Here is a 25625-nt window from a genome sequence, read left to right on the forward strand (position 1 = left end):
CGAAGAGAGCTTTGCTGATACTGATTTCCCTTTTGGTACCTATTTCCCATCTAGTAGTAGCTGGAAGAAAAAACGTAGAGGAGTAATCACTTCACTTGTAATAGTAAAGGTCATTACAGATGACAGGTCTAGAGAATCTGTTTATCTACTTAATCTAGAATCTACTTAAACTAGAAAATCCCACCTGACCATGTGCAAACACAGAAAGCACCACTGTCTGGCAAATGTGAAATCCCTCAGTCCACGTAAAGGAAGCACAAACCAAGAAGCACTGGAACCTCTGAAGATGATGGCTTATTTTCCTTAAGAAAATCACTGATTCATTTCTTCAAAAACAACTATTTTGCTGAAAGGTTTGGGAAGATTGGGGGGGGGGAGATGGAGGGTTGTGATATAGAGTCAATTTGAAGCCTACACTTTCTATTTCATGTCTGTGAACTAATAAATGTGCTAAAAAATTCAAAGGCTGATGTATTTGTCACTATTATCCGTCATACATACTGATTTGCTATGCTAGCTTCAATAAATAAATAAATAAATAAAATTGAAGGAAAACTTTTAAAACATTACAGACATAAAGCCTTGAGTTTCCCAAATGCTACATGACAATAGATAAATATTTATGTACAATGTTAAATATTTTGCACATTGCTTCTAGGAGTGCAGCATTTCCATTTTATAGTCCAGGATGATTCATCACTAGACTTTATGTGTTCTGAAGTTATATAGTTTATGTATTTGCACAAAATCGCCTTCAGCTACCTTTCTCACAAGTTTTTTACCTGATGTCACGTTCCCTACGTTACATTATCCGTGTGCTTTGCAGTTACTGCCCTGATTTGCCTTTCCATGTGTCACTATTACACATTTTTATTATTTTCCTCCTGCGGTCTCCCAGGGGAGGACGACGAGAAGGTCCCCCCCTGCGGAGCAAAATGCATTTTGGCGGCTTTTAGGGGGGCAGTTTCATCGGTGACTTAATGACTTTCGTTGAGCAGCCGAGCAGCGCCCGGCCAGCACACCCGCGCTGTGCCCCCCTTCCACCCGCAGCCCCTGAGGGGCCAGGCGGGAGTCGCCGGCCACCGCCCCAGGAGGACGAGCGGAGAGCCGAGCGCGCATCGATGCGCTCGACGCTCGCGCCCCGCCGCCGCCATTTTCTACGCTGAGGGAGGGAGGGAGAAGCGCGGAGGCGGAGGAGGAAGAGGAGGAGGAGGAAGCAGAACGGGAACGAGAAGAGGGCGGTGGGTGCCGTCGCGCCTCCCTCCCTTTTGGCCTCTTCCCTGCTCCGGCAGGTACCGGGTGGGGCCGGGAGAGGGGCGGAAGGCGGCCATGGGCGCGGCGGTGAGGAGCGCGGAGCGGGCCGGGCCCGGCGGGGGGAAGGGGCCGGGGCCGGGGCCGGGGCCGGGGCGTGGGGCCCCGCTGCGGCTGTGCTCGGGAGCTCCGGGCCTGGCTGCACCCGGGGAGCGTGAGGCTGTTCGGGGGGAGCCCCTGCTGGCCTGGCCTCGGGGTGCGGTGTGGGCAGGGTGTTTCTGACAGAGAACTGAGCTGCTGGCGTCTGCTGAAGTGCTGCTTTGAAAGGGTGCTCGCTGAGGTTAAATAAAAACTCCCCTGCTCCGTCGTAGTGTTTATTTTGTGATGGTTACAAGTCATGAACTTTTGGGAGGCCAAAGACGTTTTGCTTTTCTAGTTACTTGCTTGTTTTCCTTTTTTTTCATGCAATAATTACTACATATTACCCAAGTTAAAACTAGTATGGCATGCGATTTCTTCTTTTTTTTTTTTTTTTTTTTTTTTTTCCCAAATGAATAGAGATTGGAACAGAATGTATCGCTGGCCTAAAGACTGTTTTGTTTACACTACTACACAGGAAGAGGGAGGGATGTGTTGTTCCACACAAGGCAGGATGGCACTATGCCACTCGACACTTAATAAAACAGCTTCTTGTTGCGCGTTTGTTGAACAAGTGGATCACTTGCTTGAGGGGTTTTGGTAAGAACAAAATAACATTTTAGATAGTGGCAAAACTAACAGTTTGAGAAGTCACGGTGGACTTTGGAAAAGTTCCTGTGCTGTTGTCAATGAAATTATTTGGTGGAGAGTGTTTCAGGTGGCTATGTACACTTAGTGTTTGTCCAGTTGCTAAATAGTTTCAGTTCCTTGAAATGTTTCTTCAGTACTGTTTTGTTTGTTTCATTTAGAGTATGATATAAACAAAACAGTTGTTCTGTATCATCCTATGGATGGCCTTGGGCATGACTGGAGCTAACAGTGCTGTTTGTTACTACTTCAGTGGTGAATTCAGTAAGCTTCAATAAATGAAATGAACAGGTCATAAAAGCTGGTGTTGTTGCTGAGGAAATAATTTTCATATAAACAGCTGCAAATTCAAAAGTGTGCTAATAAGTACACTTGTTACTGTCTGGACTTCCCTCTACATTGGATCTGTGATGTTCTGTTCCTCATTCAGGCATCATACAAATAATGTCTAAAGTAGTGGCCAAAGTGGAAAGCTTGAGTACAAAACTGTGAGTTGCACAGGTCATCCCGCTGCTGGACACTTGAAGTACAGATGACAGCACGTGGCTATACGCTGTGCCGCACATACATCATTCTCTGTATTGAAGTTTAGGTGAAAAATGAGACTTAGATTATTTCAGCAGTTTGTGATCCTGCTGAGAAAATGTGTCATTAACAAATGAAATGGTCAAGAAAGATCTGAACAGGCAGTAACGAAACTAAAAGTTCAACTGTAGTGTAAACAATGGGTATATTGCCTTTCCGTGGTAGTGATTTGCTCCTTGGGCTTGAAGTTTGGTCCTAACCTAGCTCACAATTCTTTCAGCAGGAGTAGTAATTTGTATCCTGCTTTAGTCATCTCTTCTGGTAATGAGGGATTGCCAAGTGCCTTCTGCAGATACCTTTGCTCTGTTTGCCATGGTGAAGGAATGCAGTAAGCACAGGACTGAAAGGGCCTGCTCAGTAATCAAATCCAAACTTAACAGCTCCACATAATCACTTTCGTAAAAGACATCTTATAAACAATTCAATTGTTTCATCTTTCATTCTTAGTCTGTTCTAGAATGCTGATAGTTTTGGAATTCAAAAGGAATTTCTAGTGAAGTTTTATGATCATTTTATGTCAATTTGCTCTCATGCCATCACCCTTAAAATTAGAATTATTTTTCCTCTTTAGTGATGATCACTTTATTGAAAGCAAGTCTGTTCTCTTTGCATCAGGGTTTCACTAGGCTGGGCAAGTTAAGCTTTGATCTTGATTCCGTTCAGAAGTTGGGCTATCTGTTCCTTCATCCTGATAACCTTGCCTGCAGTCATTCTTTAAATTCGTTTTTGCGAGGGATAAGTGTGTGTGGTACTGTATGCAAAGGCTGACCACTGCCTTATAGGATGACAGGGGTACTTTTCTGCCCCTGCTGAAAACGCATACTTAACCTTTTCTTTTTCCTTTTTCCATTTTACGGCAACCTCATCTTGTGATTAACTAACAATCCACAAGGGTAAACTTTCTACCTCTTACTTCTGGTTTTCATCTAAGGAGCTCTGAATTTAAACAGAAATAGTTATTACAGTCCCTAAATTGTTATTATAGTCCCCAAGCTATTCTTTCAGAACTCTAATAGCAATCTTGTTCCAACATGGTAGCAGGTTATATCAAAGAAAGGGAAACATAACCACAATGTAAGTTTTATACTAATCCATTGTTGTGTGTTTTTTTTTTTTTTTTTTACACTGCAATAATAAATGACCAAAGTCTATGCAGAATGCATTTGCTGTACTTATTGCATGCATAAGTACATGCATAAGATGCATGCATGCATCTGGTTTTCATATACTAGCATATTTTCCATTTTAAGATGGCTGGAAGAGTAATTTTCACAGATGTATGATGAAAAGTATTTTTGAGCTGGGGATCACAACCCGCTGTGTAGTTAAGACCAATATAATTTCTGTCTGGTGACTGAACTAGATCCTCAGCTATCCTTAAAAATCTTGGAACTACTGACTGACCAGTGTGTTTGTCTTGAGGCTGAAAAGGAAAAAACGTTTAAAAAGTCATACTCTCTACTGAACTAGAGGAATTATTTGCCTGTCAGTCTAGTAAGCTGCTAAATTTCTTCTCCAGACTCACCTAATTTTGTTTCTTATTTTACATGGAAATGGCTACATGTAGTTAATGTTAAAGGGATTGCCATACCATATACCTTATCTGATAACAAGATTAATTTCTGAGACTGGCTTCTTAGCCTTGTTTTCATCTCTAACTCTTCCTCAGAAGTGTGTGAGAAATAGTGAATAGTGAGAATGAGAGGGTAATTTCTTTCACTTCAACACTTCTAACCAATCAAAGGCTCAAGTCTGTAGCTTTCAGAAAACTTTCACTGGCCATGGGCTAGTGTGGTATATTTCACTGTAGAAATAAACTAGGCAGAACTGCAGTGGCTCCACACCAGTATTTTCACTGGTCTTAGATCTTGGGCATCATTCATCTCCTAGGTGGTCACCCCTATGAGTGCTGGCATAAAAGGGCTGTTTGGAGCTGTTGGGGAACTGAGGCTAATTTTCTGTTGCTGTCTTTTTTTCTGTGAAGTGTGAGAATACTACTTTCCACATCAAGCAAATATGCTTTCAAAAGCGTTGAAAGGCCGCTTAGTCTTGGACATTAGAAAATATAAGTAAAGCCTGCAAATAAAATTAACCAAACAAAACTCTGAACCCTTGGTATTATCCATGTAAATTCCACATTTGTTTACTATTATTGTTTGAAGACTGTATGTTATGTCTTGTCTGATTCTAGCGTTTCTTTTCAGCTTACAGACAGAGAACACAAGGAAAAAGAAGAACAGAAAGAAGATAACAGCATCACCGAATGCAGCGAACAAGGAGTCATGGATCTGAAATTCACTTCATCAAGAAAATACATTTCCATCAGTGTACCTTCCAAATCTCAAACTATGTCACCTCATATCAAATCAGTAGATGATGTTGTAGTTCTTGGTGTCAATCTTAGCAAATTTAACAAACCTACTCAATTTTTCATCTGTGTTTCTGGAGTTTTTATGTTTTATCTAATCTATGGATATTTACAGGTATGAACTTGTCTAATAACTTGTCTAATGCTACTTTCCTTTTTCTTTAAGTTTTAGTGGAGTAGTAACATAGTATTTATCTTAGTCCGTGTAGACATCTAAAATAGATATTGACTGTGAAGCTTTCAGAATTGTAAGAGCAGTAAGCCATTATATAATACAAGACTTCACCACAGTTAATGTGGCTATGAGGTTCGGTTCACTTTGACTTGCTTTTTTACCTCTGCGTCTAAGGCACACTGTGCTATACAAAATTGTTTTTAATGTATGTTTTTATATGTGACTTCATAGTCTTCTGAAAAAAAAATAGAATGGTACAGACAGACATGCAAGTCTCAACTGGTGTTGAAACCTCCATATTCATCTGAGTTCTGTGAGCGTAGCAGAGTAGTACTAGTCTGTTTTCTCTGTATTTTATTTAGTACAGGGCTGAAACAGACTATGGTGATTTGTTAAGTGTAAGCATAATCTTTGGGCAAATGCTAGATTTTATGTTGTTTTACATAAGAATTTCTTTTACTGCCAACCTTTTGCTCTTATCAAGATAAGTTACATTTCTGTTCCTTTCTTTAGAAGTTTAGATGTGTCTTCTCAATAAAGCAGTGATTAAAAAATATTTTCAAATAATCACGTTGCCCGTGTAGTTCTCAAAAACAGCTTAAAAAGTTTAATTGGAAAATAGCTACTTTCAAAGAATAAGTTTGTTTATAACAGAAAGCAAAACAGAATCTCTAAAAGGAAAATACTAAGCAACTTTTTTTTTTCACTATATAGTTCTGCCCTCTCTAATTATAACTGACACACATACATAAATGCTTTATGCAGTGCATGTATTTTTCCATAGCAAATTGTTCCACTTTTAAATATCCTTAAAACCTACAAATTTATAAACTCAAAAATGCTATTTAATTTAGGCACTCAATTTTAGGTCCACATATATAAGAGATGAAAATTACTAGTAAATATGTCTCTTAGAGAAAGCTTGAATTTAATTTATCGTAAGTTATTTACAAATTCCAGCAAAAAGTGTTTCTGTAAGTAAATGAACTGAAAAACAGAAAACCATCCATATTTTGTGATAAATATTCATGGATCAAATGTATTCCCCCCCTCTAATGAATCAACTTATTATTTTCAGTAGATTTACACCAGAAGTAAATGTTCCCATCTTTTGAAGAAACTAAATTGTCTTTTTCAGTACTTTGCAAGTAATATGTGGCAGCTGAATTCTAGTTAATAACTGGCAGGTGCAAAGGCTAGATTTGCATGTACATGAAGAAAAATGTGTTGACTTTAATGTTTTGGTGTATGCATGTGACATTGGTGGGTTTTTGTTTTTATAGGAATTGATATTTTCCGTGGAAGGTTTTAAACCTTTTGGTTGGTACCTCACTTTAGTGCAATTTGGATTTTATTCCATTTTTGGACTAATAGAATTGCAGTTGATTCAGGACAAAAGGAGAAGGTATGTGTTTTTTCCAAACATTTGCACGCTATCTGTCAACAAGGAAATATTTTGATATTTATGGTAAATTTCTGTTGTTCAAATGTAAATTTTGTAAGGTATTGGTAGCAGATCTGTAGTAAAAAAAAAAAAAAAAATAAAAATCTGTACTTACTAGACGATGTTAGAAAATATTTCATAAGCACCCACTTAGGCTTCAGACCTGCAAACAGTCTTGTTGACTGTCCTTCCTGTCACTTTGTTCTGCCTATGGAGTGTGTTTTGTCTCTAAGGTAGTCGATATAGAGTGAGTCTTGTTTGTGCTGCTTCTTTTTATTATGTCTAGAAAGCTCCAAGTGCAATTCGCAGCACTTGAAGCTCTCTCTCACCCAAATGTATTTTCCTCAGACTTTGTCTCTTCCTAACCAACAGGTTCCTATGCATCTTGGAGAGTATCAAAGCTCTGCTTTCTTCCACATGGCATTCACATTTTTCGAAAGAATGTGTCACTGCCATTAAATTATTCTGTCTTCACTGCAGTCAACCAAATGGATTCTTGCTGTCTTGAATCCTAAAGATATGGTGTAGTTCCTTCTGATTCAGTGTGGCCATTCTGTGGTTTCCTGCCCTAATACAGCCTTTGCAATCTATATTGAGGCATTCTGAAAGCTTGGAGACGAGTCATCGTGGTGTACACACATTTTAAAATTCATTGATGCTTTATTTCCTAGTTGAGCGTAACCTGTTTAGGTTACTTGTAGTTATCATCAGCTGACTTCTCATACATTGATTTTAGGTAATAGATTCCTCTCCAATGTAACTTTGAGAATCTTTTGTTATTACTTTTGACAATGACAGCTAGTATTTCAAGCTATCTGTCTTTTGGAGATGCATCAGATAATGTGTAAGCTGACTGTTAGGCATTATGTAACTAGCAACTATTTTGGTAATTAAAACTGTTGCTTATAGTACATGGCGCAGTACATAAGTTATGTTGGAAATGTAGAACTTCAGTATTATCTGTTTTGTTTTCTGTAATCGGAATATTTTTGTAGACATTAAAAATCTATTTCCTCATTGTTATGCTGAATCTCTCTTAAATTTTATTATACAAATTTTTCTTGCATGCCTGCATCACAGAATGAGTTATGGGTAAGACACGGTTACCACAAGATGACATCTTATTTGGCTTTGAGTACACACAAAAAATAGTTGAACATATGCACAGCAGTAACTTAAAAAAAAAAAAAAAAATCACAAATAGTGCAGTAAGAATTTCTGATGGATCACTTGTTGTCAGGTGATGACTTCATCAAACTGCAAACAATACATGTGAAAAAGTTTGAGGAGTCCTGTTTATGGTATCTGAATGACTTATCTTTCTGTTGAGTTTTAAAAAACAATAGTACCTTTTTTTCTGCTTTCTTCATTCTAAAGCTGTCAATGTTCACATGAAAACTTTAACAAAAAATCATCATAGTGACTGTGGCAGGACTAAGATTCAGGGTATCTAGGTATACCAACCTTCTGCGTTTCGTCTGATAAATAACCTAAAGCCTTTGTCTTGATTGCTCTGTAAGTCTTTACTTTTCTGAGAGAGCATTCTTTTTTCAGTACTTTGTGAGCCATTAAATTTTTTGTTTTGCATTTAAACACTATTTATTAGCAGTAATTGAAAGAAATGAAATTTGAAACGAGCCATTATGTGTTTTTATTTTTTTATGGAGTGAAAATCAGTAAGAAAAATGATCAAGTTGTATTAGGAACATATTCCTTTACCTAAATTTTCCAAGCTAAATATCTTCTAGATGTGTCTGTAATACCCAGACTTGTATGTTTATATTTTGTAGAATTCCTGGCAAAACCTACATGATGATAGCATTTTTAACAGTGGGAACAATGGGTTTGTCAAATACCTCTTTAGGATATCTGAATTATCCTACTCAAGTCATCTTCAAGTGCTGTAAACTTATTCCAGTTATGATAGGCGGGGTTTTTATACAAGGTAAGTGTTTGTCTTGCTGTTAGATTACTTATTTTGGGGAGACAACACAGTTTGGAATCCTGTACTTTAAATCCCACTGAGGTTCTTGACTAGGGAGGAGCAGGTAGCATTTCTTCTATAGAAGGAAAAATGTGAATTTCTAAAGTATCTACTCAGAAAATGTGGTCAAAAAAGCTATGGGTTACTTGCAAAACTTCAGTTTTATGTAGACTTTCTTAATTTTCAAGTAATATATTTTTTTCTGAACAAAAGCACTTCATAAATGAACAATTTTCAATGCTGAAATGGAAAAATCTAGCCACAATTAATTTATGAAGGAATTCACTGCTCTTTTTGTTTGAAAAGTTTGATTTTTATTAAGAGCTTGTTGTTGTTTTTTCCTAGTTTGTATGCTTAATTGGAAGTGTATCTGACTTCAATTGGCCTTGGCTAATTCTAGAGTTATAGTTAGTATCTGAAGAACAGAAGAAGGGTTCTGGAGAACACCAGACTGTAGATACATGAATAAACTTCAGTGTCTGGAGTTTGTAGGTTAAGGTATATTATAATGAGTCTTTATGTACCAAACAATAAGAAAGTCAGTAAAACTCTGAATATGAATGTATTACAGAACAAAATCAAGAATGTGTGTGTTTGTCTCACCCTCCTAGTTGCAATAGAAAACTTAATTCTATAGGACTGTGGGCCAGCATATACGGTTTTCTATTTTCTTTTCGAAAAGAACATTTATTCAGGCTTGATAACTTTGCAAGCTTACATATGTGCATATAGTATTTATCATATATTGAATCTTTTTGTATCATTTGAACTGGTATTCCCATGAAACTTCACAAAGCTCTAAATTTTATAGTAGTCTATTCTCAGAAACTGTGATTTTTATTTTTTCAGTTTAAAAAAAAAATAACTTAGAGGCTTATATTGAAAGGATTGCTCCTAGAAGAGGAATGTCTTCTTTAAAACAAGACATCAATACTCCTGCTTTTTTATTTCCCTTTCTTTCTCCACCTCCTTTCTTTACGTCCTTTCTCTCACAAACCCAAAGACAATTTAGGGTTTTAAAATTTCCCAAATGATGTATTAACATTTAGGAAGGTCTTCTCTCCAACAAAAAAAAAGACAAAGTATCCTGCATAAGAGAAAACTTAAGAGTAACATCACAGTTGTCCTGAACTTGCTGAGATAGCGATTTGTCAGGGAGAATGTGCTTTCTGTCATGAGGTGTAAAATTAAAGTTGACTACCAGAACCAGATAGTGTCTGTTAAGATCCTCCTCCATGTTAGAAACTGCTGCTACTGAAGAAACTGATTCCAGTCACAAAAGGCCAGAACATTAAGACGTCTGCTAAAGTAAAAGATAGACATTTTTCCTTTGCCTTCTAGGCTGCTGACAGGATAAACACCAAATGGTTAGAGTATTACAGTCTCATGTTGTTTTTATTGCTTTTGTAGGAAAACGTTATAACATTGCAGATGTGTCTGCTGCCCTGTGTATGAGTCTTGGATTAATATGGTTTACTTTAGCTGACAGCACAGTTGCACCAAACTTCAATTTGACAGGTAAAGGTATATTTTCCAGTTTATTAAAATGCATATTTTTTTCTACTGCAAGTGTTCTGTAAAAGTTCTAAGAGTTCTTGGTGTAGTGCCTCATATCAAACTGAAAACACAGGTTTGGTTTTGTGTAAATTAGCAGAACTGTATCTGCGGCAGTAGAGGCGTTTATTCTAAGCCTTAGTTTATAGTTTCTTAAAACTTCTGGAAATACCGCCATTTAGGATGAAACAACACAAGCTTGTCCTTAAGAAATATTTACTACCCAGTAGATATGTAAAAGTCAATATGAAAAAATACAGTCTGACCATTTTAAAACTTGAAAAGACTCTTTTCTAGTTGAAACTTTGTTTTTCCATTTCACAACTATTCACTTTGTATTTTTTGATGATCTCATTTAGATTTACTATATCTCTTACAGTTATACACACTCTAACTTTTCTATACTGAATAAAATCAGAAATATTTTAACCCCCTTGGATTGAAAAACTTGAGTTTCTATCTCAAATGACAGGAGAACTGGTTATTCCTAAAAGACATTTTATGTACTTGGTCAGTGTTTGTATTAATACTGAACCTTAAAAAACATTTGAATAATCAACTTTTAGTGTGTTCTTTCTTTGAAATTCTGGGATGAGTTATAGTAACTTTTATGAGAAACATTCAGTGTGAAACCTTTATTTCTCAATAGCGGAGGCACACTTCTATAGGTTTTGTTCCTAAAAATATGAATAAATTCCTGGTTTAAAAAAAAAAAAAAGCTTTGTCTTCACAGAATATTATTTCATTTATTTTTCCTGATGATCAAATGGAAAGGACTTGTGATGTTGTCTAAGCTCTATTTTTTTTTTGGCCTTGCTCATAAATTAATTCTCAATATAATCCTGTGAAGTATATAACTTGCTGTAAATTAATGTGTTGGTGGTGTAAATGGGTGCTCAAGCAAAATGTATGTATTTTGATTATAGAAGGAAGATGGTATGCATATTATTACATTCTAGTGTTTTCTGACATATAGGCATGTAATCTTTACACCTATTTTAGACTATTCCAGTTAAGTTCACTCACGTTGATATATTCTCTTTGTAAAGTATGAATTATTTTAAGTATATGCTGTGACTTAATCTGAAAAGATCTGAAAAGTTCCTTCTTAAACTGCATGGGATAGGGTAAAGTGCAGTAAATGTAGCAAAATCCTGATGCCCACAAATATAGCCAAAATGCAAGATAAAAACCTTTAAATATCTTCAGAGAATAAACAGTGTCTTTCATTATCACTTTCATTATCAGTTTATTCTGTACATTTCAAACAAATTTGTATATATTCAAGCTTAGAGCACTACCGTTTGGGGGGTGTTAGTTCTGTGAAATTAGAAAGTAGTTCTAGAATTCGAAAGTCTGGATCTTCCCTTTGGAAGGTGATTCAAAATTCTGTCACTCTGCACCTTCTGGGGAGGTACTTTCTCCATTTCTCTGTTCCCTTATTATTTTATTCTGTGCCACTTAATATAATCAGGAAAAAAAAAAGTTTCCTAATGGAAAGGCTGAACTTTTTCATTTTCCTGGATGAATTAAGGAACTAGATGGTCCCTTCCTTCAAGAAATGTACAGATTTTTAGTAATGTAGCAGCAATACATATCTGAAGTGTAAAACCAGTGATCAGGAAAAAAAAAAAAAAAAGCCATGCTCACTCTGCAAAACGACATTCTTTTGACTAATTACCCTTTTAAATGTAAATCACAAGATAAGAACCAAGAATGGAGAGGTAAACATTTATGTTCTATTCTCATAGAGAAAAGAGCATTAAAGTATTTGAGGATATTAAAACTTTTAAAAGCATAAGCAGCAAAGTACATGATAACCTTCAAAATGATTATTTTCTAAAATTGCACATTTGGTACTGCCTACTTACAGCCCCCTAAATTTCTGAGTTTCTTCTAGTAATATATGCACACTTACGTAGAACTTTCACCATGCAGACTAGTATGATTCTAGCATGATTTCATAGAATTTCATAGAACTTCTATCAACTTGCTTGTTGAAGACAAAACATTTTACATATCACAGTTCTAAGAAAACAAAGCTGTGCTGAAAAGTCAAACAACACACAGTCGTTGCTGTCCAATGCAAATACTAAAAATGGATCATGAGCAGACATAACAGTTTTGCCCATATCATGCCTTCAAGAATTTTACAAGTCTTTTTTTTCTTTTTCCTGCTATTGAAATCCAACCTCACCTCAAAAAAGGAATCTACACAGGTTTTGTTTGCATATGAAAGAGTTCAGCAAAGAAAAGAGAAACTGTCTTCTGCCAGAACAGGTACCTATTTGTAACTAAGGAAGAAGTTTTTTTTTTTTTTTTTTTTCAAGATGAAGTTGGTAATAAGAGCTCAAAACATCCCTTAGCATTTCTAATTGGAGAGGTGGTGGTAGATATCCTAAATAGTTATGAAAAATAGAGGACCTTCAAAAAAGAGAAACCAGAAAGGAATAGTGTCCAGAAGGAGGTGATCTTGAAACATTGGTGCTATCGAAGCTTCCACTGTTCTGGCATTACAGGCATAAATGGAAATTAACTATCTTCAGCAAAGAGAAAAACGTTACTTGTGTGCAGGTTCCTCTGCCCTAGATTGTATGTGTGGGTGCAGTCTAGCCTTTTGAAGACTGAGGTGTTCTGTCCTTAGTTTCACTGTTGTTTATTGCTTGGTTACCTACCTCTAGAAGGTGGAGTATTGAAGAGATCTCAAGGGGCTGATAAGCTCTAAACAACTTATCTTTTAACAGACTTGCATGGTGAGGATTGCAAGTACAAGAATGTGTTACTGAGGAAGCCATTAAGTGTGCGGTAGTTTATGAATGTATACCTAGGGTTAGTATTGTAATGTCTTCAAGCATGCCATTTATAGGGTCAAATACTGTTGAAGCATGAACTACAGTCTTATCTCTTCTAGAACTAACTTAGGACCAGTTCTTCCAATCTCTTTTACTCACGCTTTCCATATTACACAATGTTACTACGCTCATCCCTGTTTTGCTGCTGCTTCTTGGCAGGTGCAATGCTGTCACAAGTGGAACAATTTCTGCCTTTGTGCCCCAAAAACCACGTGTAGTATTAACATGTATCTTGTCCCCACGTCTCCCTTCTATGTGCACTTGCCCTTCAGATTCCAGATAACTTTTATCATATCAGTCCAATACTGAACCCATGCATTTGTCCTGTGGTATGCCTTGGCCATTAAGCACCGCTTGGAAGCGGCATGAATGAGAGTACAGATGTGCTTGATCACTGTATGGAAGTGATCTGCAGCAAAGCTATTGATTGGATGGAGTTACTATACCTTTTGGATCGGAGCTGAATCCATGTGGTTAATATCTCTAAACTGTGGTCTTTAGCATAACCAATACTACTCTGGTTGTCATGTCATTTCTGTTCACTCATGCTTTTTCTGGTGCATGGTAACTGGAATAATGAATTGTTGTCCACACCGTCTTCCGTGTTGTTTCAGTTGCATATTTGCATATGTCTAGCATGGAAAAATAAATGGTTCCCAAACTAAAAATGCTGGTTTGGAAGCTTGCATATATCCAGAAGCTTACCAAGGAGATACCACCTTAAAGTACACTGGTCTTACTTTTTTTTTTAAAAAAAAAAAAAGTCTTTCAATTCTGAAAATTATAGGAAGTGGGATTTTTCTTCTCTGTCAGGAGCTTATCCGCCATTTGGTCCATCAGAATACCTATTTTGAGACCCCTGAATTTAAGAGTATAATATTAGGGAGATAAAATGGTGCTTCTTCCAAGTCTTCCACTCATCATTTTTCTGACACTCAGCTTTTTTTCAGGGACCAAGACAAGGACAGGCAATAAACATGATTTTGGTGTCTGATACTTTTTGTGCTGCAGGTTTATATAGTCTTCTTAGAGAAGTGGTATTTCAACCTGTGTGCATCATTAATTTCCTAAGCTTGCAACGTTAAATGTAACAGTTGTTACGTTCATGAGAAAATCAAAGTTTTGAGGTTGAAAAATGAATTGTGACTGCAATAATAGTTATTAATTTTTGCTATTGGAAAGCTGATTACATTATTGAATCTGTAGTGACTTTGTTATGACCAAGTGCATTAATGTTAAAACTATGGATTTTATACCTAAACAGTACTTTTCTCTTTAAAAAGAAAAAAAACAAACTATTTCTGTAATGAAAGGTTTTTGCTGAACCTTTCACATTTGCGTTATCACTACGTCTAATGCCTCTATTTTACTTTTTCCAGGGAAAATGGTATAGATTAACTGCTAAAAAAAAAAAAAAAAAGTTATCTGGTTATTTATCTTGATTCAAATATAAATAAGTACAATTGACACTCTTTCACTCTTGCTACTACATAGAACTACAGCTTGCTTCTTTCTAGTAATGTTCAGATATTCCCATCAAGCCTAGAGACAAGTGTGGTTCAAGACTTAACTCACAGGAGGAATGGGAGTGTACACTGCTTTATAGATTGTTAAAACTTTTATTAGCATAATGAAGTAGTTTTGCTGATGTTCAGAATGATACAGATATTTATTACTATTCTATTCCTGAGAATTTTCAGGATAAGTAGAGTGTTTTTTGTCACTGCTCTGTTTTGCTGATAAATACTCTCAACAGGTTTTTTGTTTATTTCTTTCCTTATATTAGGTGTGATCCTAATATCCCTTGCCCTCTGCGCAGATGCAGTTATAGGAAATGTACAGGAAAAAGCTATGAAGTTGCACAATGGTTCTAATTCCGAAATGGTAAATACCAGATTTGAAGTTAGTGTTCTGTCACACACAATTTGAAAGTATTTAAGTAGTCATACTGATAATTCTATGAGGGTGGGGGGGGAGGATGTTAAAAGCCTGAATTAATACAGACTTCGAAATCCTTTGCAATTTTAAAATAACGTGTTCTATCACAGGCAACACGTCAAACAACAAAGTAGGAAACTCATTCTGTTTTTCTCTTTCATATGTGAGTAGTGACTCTTGCTGCATTCTTTGTTTTTTTTCCTTCTGTTCTTGTTTTCTGTTTTTTCATTATGTTTTGTTTTTAACCTTTCAGGGGTGCTGCTTTTCGGGGGTATGCAATTGCAAATGTATATTGCAGCTACAAAAACACATTATTTCTAGCAGCATTTTTTTTTTACATAGAGGGGAGAGTCTGAAAAGCAGTAGAGTGTTTTCTGTACACTTTCTGTACAGGCCTGAAAGCAGTAGAGTGTTTTCTGTATGGTCATGCACTTGATCTCTTTTAAAAAACAAAACAAAAAACTGTTTACAGTTCTTGTATAGATGAATGTCTGTTACATGAACACGTTCCTTTTCCTACTTGATAGACTTCTGATTCTAGAGTGTGCTACCATTTGAGAGGCAGCCTCTTGTGGAGCTTGTTCTGTTGAAATCAGTAAAACTTTGACTTTTGGATGTTCCTGATTCAGTAAAATACGTGATTTTGAAAAAGTATTGCTCAATATTTTTATATACTTCTTTGAAACAAGGATTATTTGTTCACATCCCATGACTTATGTAAAACTTATGTTTGAACTTGCCATCTTTTTCTCTAAAATCAAATCAAGATGAGCAAATCTTTCATTGTAGCCAATATTATTTGAATATGCCACAAATAAAAACAAATATTGAAGTTGTATTTGATGTTTAACTTGACTGATGTGACAGGACAACCTAGTTCCTCACTTATGAGAACAGCTTTATAAATGGAGAGAAAACTGGTTAGGAGCAAACTTCATTTATGCCTGAAAATCATTTAGGTTGGCTCAAGAAGTTTGGCCTGCAGGTTTCTGAGAAGTAGAAGAATATACCTGAAAGGTATCACTGTGTTCTTTTTGTTTGCTTGTGCTTTTTCTCGTTATCGACTGTTGACTGCTGCCAGAGTCAGGGTTCTTAGCTAGGTCAACATTATCAGACCCAGGGTAGCCTTCTACAGCCATAATCTCTGAAATCCATTAGTACATCCATAGCGGCTTTCTTGCCCAATTTGAATCTTGCCAACAGTCTTCTGGCAATTGCTACCAGCCTTACAATGCCTCTGATTTCTCTAGACCTTTACTTTTTGTTATGTGAACTTGAAAGCAGTTCTGCTCTTGGAACATATATCGATCCTCCTTTATTGTGGAGCAGTATTACGTGTTCTGTCTTCTCATGGTGTTGCTATCAGTTGTTAATAGGCTTATCTTTGTAGATAAGAGATATTACAACAAGGAAACAGTTGATTAAAAAATTTTTCCATAAGAAGTATGTCTGTAACTGACACTGTGCTTTGAAATGTAATAAATCATTGTGTTCTAGCTAGTAATATTATGTGGAATAGTTTTGCTTACTGTCCCTTTTCCCACAAGAAAAAGCTGCAAACAGCTGAATGCCTCCCACTGCACCGGTATATAGATCGATGGGCAGTTCCAGCTTCTGTTGTTGCCTTGACATGAGAAGAGTGCATATGAAGATTATCTTGTCATTGTATGGAGCCAGGAATTTTATTAGGGTACAGACAAAATGAAGAGCTTACTTCCTTGCTGAGAAGGATGTATTCTGAGCTAGGCCAGAGCTGGTCGTATGTGAAGATTCAGTATCCCATAGCTGTAATGCAGGTGTGCGCTGTAGGTGAACTGAAGTGGCACAGATGATGCTTCATGACACGTTCTGGCAGTTCAAGGTGATTAAGTGCTGCACTTTGCATGTTTAATGTATCTTTAACATGCAGGATAAATAGCAGAAATCTATCTACCTTTCGCATATTGTTCAACCTAATTATATAGTTGTCTGAAGCTTTATTTAGGCTGTGAAATCCTGGATTTGAAGGGTTTAACAGTCAAAATTGACCTCGGGACATTAACTGTCTAGCTTTAAAAAAAAAATAAATAAATAAATAAAAACTTATGTGGCTGTGGGTAGGAAGAATGCTTGTTGACTTCTCACTGTACATCAGCTGTTAAAGAAATAACTAGCAAAAATATCTTCAAACACTTCAAATTTAACTCAAACTGAAAAATATTAATGGGGCCATATGTTCAAAAGCATTTAATTATCTGCTTTTTATAATATCACCTGATAATTATTTTCTTTTAAACTATTCTAGGTTTTATATTCCTATTCAATAGGTTTTCTGTATATTTTATTCGGATTAACATGCACTAGTGGATTAAGCCCTGCAGTAACGTTTTGCTCAAAGGTAGGTGCAAAGATTTCCTTTTTTTCTACAAACAACCTCATTGGAAAACATTGTTCTGTATAGTCTGGAAAAAACGTCACCAACTCTCTAATGTTGTTTTCATTGTGTAACTTGGTTGTTTTCTGTAGTTCATACATTAACGCAGTTGTTACAGTTTTTGATGTATAAGATATATCGGATAATGTTTAAAAAAAAAAGGCAAAACAAAATCACAGGACCAGACTCATTTCAATTTCATAATTATTTTTCCATTATTTAACTACAATTAAATAAAGATCTTTGCATGAATGCATTGTTGAGCAGCTTATTATAGCTCAAGCAGTTGATTAAAGTCTGTAGTTTTATGTCATTTTGCAATACCTCAGGGTTTGTTTTCACATTTTCCTAACAGGCTTTTTTTGTTGTTGCAGCATCCAGTTCAGACTTACGGTTATGCATTCCTTTTCTCCCTGACTGGGTATTTTGGCATATCCTTTGTTCTAGCTTTGATTAAAATCTTTGGTGCCCTTCTGGCTGTAACAGGTATGAACAAATGATATCTTTCCTGCTTTTGGTATAAAAACATGAAGTAATCTTGTTATTTAGGACAGCTTCTGAGAATAATATTCTAGTCTTTTTTTCTGTTCTTTGTGCTGACCAGTCTTGGTTTATTTAGTCCGGGTCTTCTCTCGTAGTATATATTTGGGAACTTCCCAGTTCATTCTGTGTGACAGTTTCAATGTTGAAGAGCCTATTAAGCAATCTTGTGCATGTAGCCTATGCTACATGTATGTTTTAATACAGAATCAGCACTGTTCTAAACAGAGGAATTGCTATGGAAATACACAGCAAGATACAAGGAAAAGATAAATACTATTTGAAATGCGTAAGGCATGGAAGGCAGTGTCATCACTTCTAAGCACAGAATTTCTGGAGTTTACCAACAAATAGTATTGCTAGAAAAAGTGTGTAGGACTCCCTTGAAGTTTTTGGATGTCCATAGATTTTCAGTGGAAAACTGGGGCTACATTGTAAGAAGTAGCAACATTAAACGTATACTCCGTAGTCTGTTCAAAATAAACGAAAGTGGAACAAATTCCAACTTTTGTCAGAATTTGAGAATGTCTCCTTGGTTCTTCTTATTAAACTGAATGCAATAAAGGGTATTAGTTTTTGAAGTCAGGATATGAACCAAAGAAACTTCTCATGGACTGTGTAACAGCTGCTGAATTATCTCTAAATCGCAGGTACTATCATTAATAGTAGCCTATTAATGAAAGAAGCAGAATTTCTTACCTTGCAGTTCCTTTTCTGGACTTAAGAAGTAGTTGTCCTATGACTGAAAAGCAGTCATGCTTTCTGTTGAATGTGTAGTATAGTATATATCAGAAAAAAACTAGGTATGAATGTAAAGTATCAGTGATATATTGAAAATGTTTTTTTGCCTATTACTGGTGTATCTGCTAGCCCCACATGAATGTAGAAAAATATCAATCCATAAGTTACATCAAAAGTTATTGGAATCCTCTACAGGCTAAAAAAGTCACTAAATGCTATCGTAACTGCTCTTGTGACAGTTTGCATATAATTAAAATTTTGTGAGGTGGTGTTCTTATCTAACAGTATAATCGTTTTTTGTGAGTGAATGCAAATCAGACCTTTCTGTGCTGACAGTCTGCAGGTATCTAGCCAGCTTACTGAGGAAAAAGAGGACTTGAAACAAGAGGCAGTCACAACCATTATAGATTTTCAGTCTTTAGGTCAGACTTGACTCTTAATCCATTTATAACTGGATATAACTTTCATGTTGAGCAATCAGTCATCTGGAAAAATCTTCTAGAGACTGAAATTGTAATACCTAAGACTGAGGAGCGTGCTGAGCACAGCAAATCTCAATGCTGCACTGGCAAGTAACATCATATGGTTAAACTTCGTCTTTACCAATGCATTGGCTGATATAAGTGCCTTAGAAACAATGAAAAGTATTTAAATATACTCTGTGTGGAAGGACAACTGTATGGCTTCAAAGAAGTGAGCTTGTCATTAACTTTGTCTGTGCAAGATCCATAGTGGAACGAACAGTATAGAATACAGGTAAATCAAAGGAATTGCTGATAAGATAGGTACAACACATTGTTTGCACTAGTTTACTGTGGCTTGCATCAGTATTTGTGATGCTATGACAAATTTTAGTATGTGATGAGTGTGGCAAAGCTAGCTACAGTAAAATGACATAACTGTGTTGCAAGCAAGTAAATGCTTTTAGCTTGTGTCATTGTGAGTTTGTAAATAGTCATCAGAAGTGTTTACCTGTCAGAATATCCTCAGTTGTTAGGATAAGCAGAAATGACCCTGCTGTTAATGTTAGCAGCAGTTACTGAAAGGAAAGTCTAAGCTATCTGATCATTTCTCAGCATCTCTCCGTACATCTGTTTCCAGACTATCCCTAAAACTATTACTCTTCAGTATATGTAACTGCTGTGGAACAGTGAATTGTTTGTCTGAAGAAAACAGTTGCTTCCAACCTTAAAACATCGCTTGTGTGAACTTTCCAAAACTAAGTCACTACCTATCTAGCTGTTTTGTAAGTAGTTACAGTAGTCTGTCAAGAACAGTTACATCAGGCTCATTCCCTCCTCAGGTTACCTTTTCTTTAAACTACAAACATCAGTCACAAGGGACTGGGGTGGGGAGGTGTAGCAAGATGCCATGGAACTACTTTCCTCTCTTCCCTCTTCCCTCAAAAGCTGGTTTCTGCCAGGTAATGTCTACTTCATTTGCATTAGCAGAGAGGAGAATACAGACGGTTGTTTTCTGGACATGAAAGTTGCATGGTCTGGTTTCCTGTTAATTCTTACCTCTGCAGCACTTCTGTTTTATGTTTGTTTTAAAGTTCGAGAAATCTACTGGCTGGAAGTTGGCTCAGATGAGGGGTTGGTTCATGTATTGAAATAGCTCTTAAAAAAAAAAAAAAAAAAAAAAAAAAAAAAAAACTACCTGTGCTAAAAATTGCTTAAGTGCTGTGGAATAGAAGACCCTTCCCAGATTTCCTTGTGTCTGACCTTGACAATCCCTTTCTGTCTTGCCTGTAGCAATGTGAAAATGTTTATCGTGCCTTGGAAGAACACCACATTCATTACTGTCCCCCCCCCCTCCCCCCATCAACCCTTCTCCTTGTTGGGGGGAATGGGGTGAAGGAGTTTAATGAAAATTGTATTTCTATTAGCAGAATGAGAAATTATCAGACTTAATTGGGAAAAAGAATAAAAGGCACTTAATTTAGAAGGAAATGGTTACATAAATATTTTAATTAATAACTGATTTGAAAGAACAGAAATAATCGTAATTAGAAAAACTGAATTTTACCATTTTTTAAATTATTCATCTGTAAACTGTTTTCTAATTAAAACTCAATTTTCTTTTTCATTCTACTTTTAATTTTTCATGTAATAGAAAATCATTTGATGTGCATAAATTTCTTAATGTATAGAAATTGTTATTAGGAGGTTGAGACTGGAGCAGACAAAGCAATGGTGAAGGCTGTTTATTTCAGTATTAAACATCTTTTTCAGATAAGATATTTGGGGGAGAATAAAACTTGCTTTACTGTCCAAAAAAAAGGCATGAAAATACATCAGTAGTCACTGTTTCCTTTTGTTTTGGTGTTACACTAATACTCATGTGGGTATGGTTATACGAACAAGGTCTTTTTAACCTGTTATAGCAAAAGTATGTAATAAGAAAAATATTTTCTGTTAATAAAGAAGGCGTGGTTTTCTTCTGGTCCAGACAATTGTACTATGATCTTTATTAAATGAGAAACCTGTGCTGTCATGTAACACCTTCCCAGGTCCCTTCTCTGTAGATGAATTTGTACACCTGGCTGCTTGTTACTTTTTTCAATGTTTTCATAACACTTTTACTTAGTTACTGATTGCATGTTTCGGTGATAAACTATGTATGTTTCCCAGTATACAATTTACTAGCAGAACTTTATTCTTCGTAGCAAATAGCATTGAAATTGTTCAAGTAATTGTTGAAATTTATAGTTAATTTGAAAGTAACCCAAGCAAATAGTTTAATTCAATTTTGGTAACAGAATTGTCCTCAGTTCTTACTACCTTGATTCTTGCTAGTGATGAGATCACGTGTAGAAGAAGGCCTTTTAATAATTCTAGGAAAGCCTACTAAGCCACTGAAGTCTAGCGTCCCTGGTCTCTTAGGTTTCTAGCCAAACTTGTATTTCTCTGCACTGCTAAATAACTAAAGTTACAGGATTACAAAATGCTGGTTCCATTCCACTTAAAAAAAAAAAAAAAAAAAAAAAAAAAAAAAAAAGTGAAGTAGGAATGGCAAGAGATGTGTTGTGTCCAAATACCCGTGGATTCGATCCCACTTTGTTTCCTGCTGTAACAGATGACTGCTTTTAGTTTATACAATAAGTTATTTGTAGGGATTGTTCATTGCTTTCACGTACTGCAGATACCTGACTGGAGCTGATACAGCATGCTTGTTTCACATAACGTGGTCCTAGCATAATTCCATACTGTAGGAATGTGCCTACGGTTTGTTTGCATCAAGGATGATAATCATTTAGCCAGACCTTTAACTGGATAATAAGGGTATCTACTAATATTAAAGATTGTTTGATGTTCTTACATTGTAAGTGAATTATTAAAGAAGTAAACATCTCTTTTCCTCTGCAGTAACAACGGGAAGAAAAGCAATGACCATTGTGCTTTCTTTTTTGTTCTTTGCAAAACCATTCACATTCCAGTGAGTATTTATTGTTTTAAATGAGATTTTATTTATTTTATAAAAATTATAACGTTGATCATGGAAATACAACACCAGTAATTAATTACATTCAGGCTTTAATGGTTTTTGTCTTCTGTCTTCTACAAATGTTGGCAATCTGTTGTGAATATTGACTGCCTTGTTGATGCTAATCATGCTAGAGAAAATAGTTTCAATTTTTCTAAGGGTCTGGAAGACAAATTGTTTCACATATTGGTATTTTTTGTTCTTGCTTTTTAAGAAAAATCTTGGGTAATATGTAGTGCTTAAGAGACTTAATAAATTGTTTGGGTCCTTTCTCTAGGAAGACTTGGCCTTATGCTGATACATGCAGCTCAGTTATTTCATTGAAAATATTTCTGATCTGAAACAAAATAGTGTTTGATTTTATTGCTATCTAAATTTGAGACTTCAGAACAAAGCTTAGTCAAATGCCCAAATGAAATTTATTCCAGCTAAGAATGTTGAGACTTAAAATAATGGAGAGCTAAATTAAAAATGAACATTTGGAGGTATAGACATAAGGCATTGAGTGAAAATGTGGTTTTGGACCAGTAATAGGGAGAGTAGCTCTCCTAAACGTAGGAAAGAAAAACATTCTAAAACCCCTCAGAGCTGCTTCTTTCCTACAAGAAAGAACAGGTATTGTTTATTTTGTTTTAATTATCAATGCACCTTAACTCTCCAGCCTGGACAGGAAAATGAAGGGTTGAAGGACAGAAGAAATAAAGACTCGAACAAATTCTTTATCCAAGTCTACTAAAATGTTGTTGCTGTTTTTCTTAACCTCCTCTCATTAGGGTTTGAACTTTACGTATCAATATTTATGAATTAGATAAATATAATCACTACAACTAAAGTGCTAATAGTAATTTTTTCCCCTCCTTTCCCTCCCTTTTAGGTATGTGTGGTCAGGCTTGCTGGTTGTTCTTGGTATATTTCTTAATGTTTACAGTAAGAATATGGATAAAATCAAACTGCCTTCGCTGCATGGTGTTTGGAAAAAAAGTGTGGAAGAAAGAAAAACAAGGACGTTGTCGCAAACTGTATAGACAATGGTTTATGGTCTAGACTATGGCAACTATGACTTAACGTTTTATTGGAACAGTCTTCAACTGATTCACTTTCCAAAGGGAACATTATTAAAACCAAAGGAGCTGAAGGCATATTGTCTGCTTGCAGATGGCTAGAAGTGCACATTTTCGTGAGCCCTTTCTTCAGAGCACTTGAATTCATCATAAAAGGTGTTATAGGCCATTGTCAGATGGCTTTATCAGTCAATGAAGGACAGCAGCTCCTGGCAAACTGCTGAGAAGCTGCACCCCAAATGTGACACACTAGAAGACTTGGGCATTTTAATAATATTGGCCATGTGGCTGGTTTGAGATTAGTGGTTCTCTGTCTTTGTTAATTGTCTAGGTGAGGTAATTTAAATGTAATACTGTATTCACGTTTAATGGAACCTAATCAGCAACTGGTTGACCAAATTGCAGTTTTAAAGATGGAAGATTTAGAATATGATATGCTGTCACTTTTTCATTTTAAATAAAAATATTGTGGGTTTTTAAGTTATTGATCAGATCATCACGGAACTTGGTATTTCTTGTCATGATTGAAATTTTTATGGAAATCTTAAGCTGTTGTTCTGTTTGGTTATTGCTTGTAAGTAAGAAAATACATTTGAGCACTGAACAAGGGCAGAATGGGTTTTTAGGCCCCAAGCAGCTGAGAACACAATGAAAAGTCATGACTGAAGCAGTGGCGTACCAAGCTGTAATTTGCTTATTCTGTGGTGAAGTACTAAATTTTTAGTGGCCTATGGACTTCCATGTCATAGTGATGTAGAGAGAAATGAAAGGTGGTCCTCTGAATTAATATCTTCAAATCAAATTTTTTATTTTCAGTATTGGACTAAAGAATAACAGCACCTGCTACTGTATTTGGGATATTTACTGTGTCGGTCTCTGTGTGGTCCTTTGAATATAAAATGATTATGGTACAAATCACAATTTTCTTTATTTAATGACAGGGATACAGTGTACTACCAGTCTTTCTTTTTCATTGTAAATTTAAAAGATTGCTGGAATTTAGTAATATCTGTTCTCTTACTTTCGTATTCAATTCATTATTGAATCATTTGCCTTCTCTTTCATTTTATGTATTTAACAATAGCACTTTAAAAATACTTATTGCTTTACAGTTCATTGTTCACACAGTTACGGTGTTTTTTGTTGTTGGGTCCCTTAGATGCATCTTATTTTGTGTTTTTTCATACAGAATGGATGATTTATTCAAATTAAAGAAATGTAAATTTGACAATAGAGCTGTGTAATCAGGAAGAATGTACAAAAATTGAAAAATCACAGGATGTATTGCTTTCTGCTAAAAATACTAATTTGTGAAATTAATCCAATGTCTGGCAAACATTGTGCATGTTTTAGGATGAATTGCTCTACCAAGGATCTTGTAATCAAAGCACAGACAAAAGTGTGCCTTAAATTTTGCTTAATAATTTGGTGGCTAGCATATGACATATTAGGTGTGTTATAAAATAGGGCAGGGAATAACATAGCTATGTTGGCACAAGTGCAGAGCTGCACTAACAACCATGCTGTTCCTAGTGCTCAAGCTACTTCTGATGTGTCAGCAAAGCCCTTCAACATGTGACTTGCCAACAATAATAGGTGTGTATACGAGACCTCATTGTGAGTGTAATAGCTTTCATTTTTGAATTCCTAGCTGCTGTATGATGTATTGTCATGGGTTAGGTATGGAGGTATGAACTAGACAAACAGATGAACCTTGAAATAAAGAAATAGAAAGATGGCCTGCTATGGTTATCACTGATATTTTCATGTTGCAGCCAAAGTTGTATGGTAAGATATAATGAAGGGTTACAACTTAGGATTTGATGCAACAGTGTACTTTGGACCAATCAAGGGGACAGATGCATCTTTTTTTCCCCATAACATTTATCAAGTCTTTTTATTCCAATTCATTCTTCTCCCTAAATTAAGTTGCTCTCTGCAGTGGTGTTAAGTTACCTATCAGGCTTAAAAGAGGGGCAGTTTTTGAACCAATGAAAGGAAAGTTCTGGAGTAGAACACTGGCTGCAATGTCCAGGTTGGCGGAACTTGGTAATTAGAATTTGAGCATCAGTGACTATATTTCAGTCTCAGTTTTGTCACCTGTAAACTGTGTGTTGCTAAACTTTACTGACCTTCAGGGAATCAAATTATGTGAAAGCTATCATCCATGCATGAAGTTATAATAATTCATATGGAATCTGTTTTCTGTAAATAGATAATATAAATTTTAGAAATCCCAAAGTTTCTGGTAAAAATTAATATATACTATGTAGGTTGCAGAACAGTTTATGTAGAACCATGGAATCATCTAGGTGGAAAATACCTTCAAGATCAAGTCCAACCATCAACCTGAGCTACTGACTTCACTCACTAAACCGTGTCCATTCATGCCATGTCCACACCTCTATTATAGTGCAATTTTGTTTGTATTTTCTCTTGAGAACAGT

The 25625-nt window shown here is 35.9% G+C and overlaps 1 protein-coding gene across 6 annotated transcripts; it reads left to right on the top strand.

The window, feature by feature from the left end:
* The first annotated feature begins 1187 nt into the window (after positions 1 to 1187).
* SLC35B3 (solute carrier family 35 member B3) lies at positions 1188 to 24089 on the top strand. Of its 6 annotated transcripts, none has more exons than XM_032180830.1 (10): positions 1188 to 1292; positions 4827 to 5105; positions 6449 to 6570; positions 8400 to 8554; positions 10004 to 10111; positions 14786 to 14883; positions 17222 to 17314; positions 17725 to 17836; positions 22000 to 22069; positions 22992 to 24089. In XM_032180830.1, exons 2-10 carry the CDS (start codon positions 4905 to 4907, stop codon positions 23140 to 23142), a joined length of 1110 nt encoding a protein of 369 aa, XP_032036721.1. In that variant the 5' UTR covers positions 1188 to 1292; positions 4827 to 4904; the 3' UTR covers positions 23143 to 24089. The 6 variants fall into 6 exon arrangements, with proteins under 6 accessions (XP_032036721.1, XP_032036722.1, XP_032036723.1 ...); XM_032180831.1 differs by having other exon boundaries at positions 1188 to 1288; XM_032180832.1 differs by having other exon boundaries at positions 1190 to 1241.
* The last annotated feature ends 1536 nt before the right edge of the window (positions 24090 to 25625 follow it).

The sequence above is a fragment of the Aythya fuligula genome, chromosome 2 (genome assembly GCF_009819795.1).
Source record: "Aythya fuligula isolate bAytFul2 chromosome 2, bAytFul2.pri, whole genome shotgun sequence".
Lineage (NCBI taxonomy): Eukaryota > Metazoa > Chordata > Aves > Anseriformes > Anatidae > Aythya > Aythya fuligula.

Coding starts and splice junctions, on each gene's coding strand:
- SLC35B3 (XM_032180827.1), top strand. Junction 8,555..10,003: donor AGGCGGGGTTTTTATACAAG/GTAAGTGTTTGT, acceptor TTGCTTTTGTAG/GAAAACGTTATAACATTGCA. Junction 14,884..17,221: donor ATGGTTCTAATTCCGAAATG/GTAAATACCAGA, acceptor AAACTATTCTAG/GTTTTATATTCCTATTCAAT.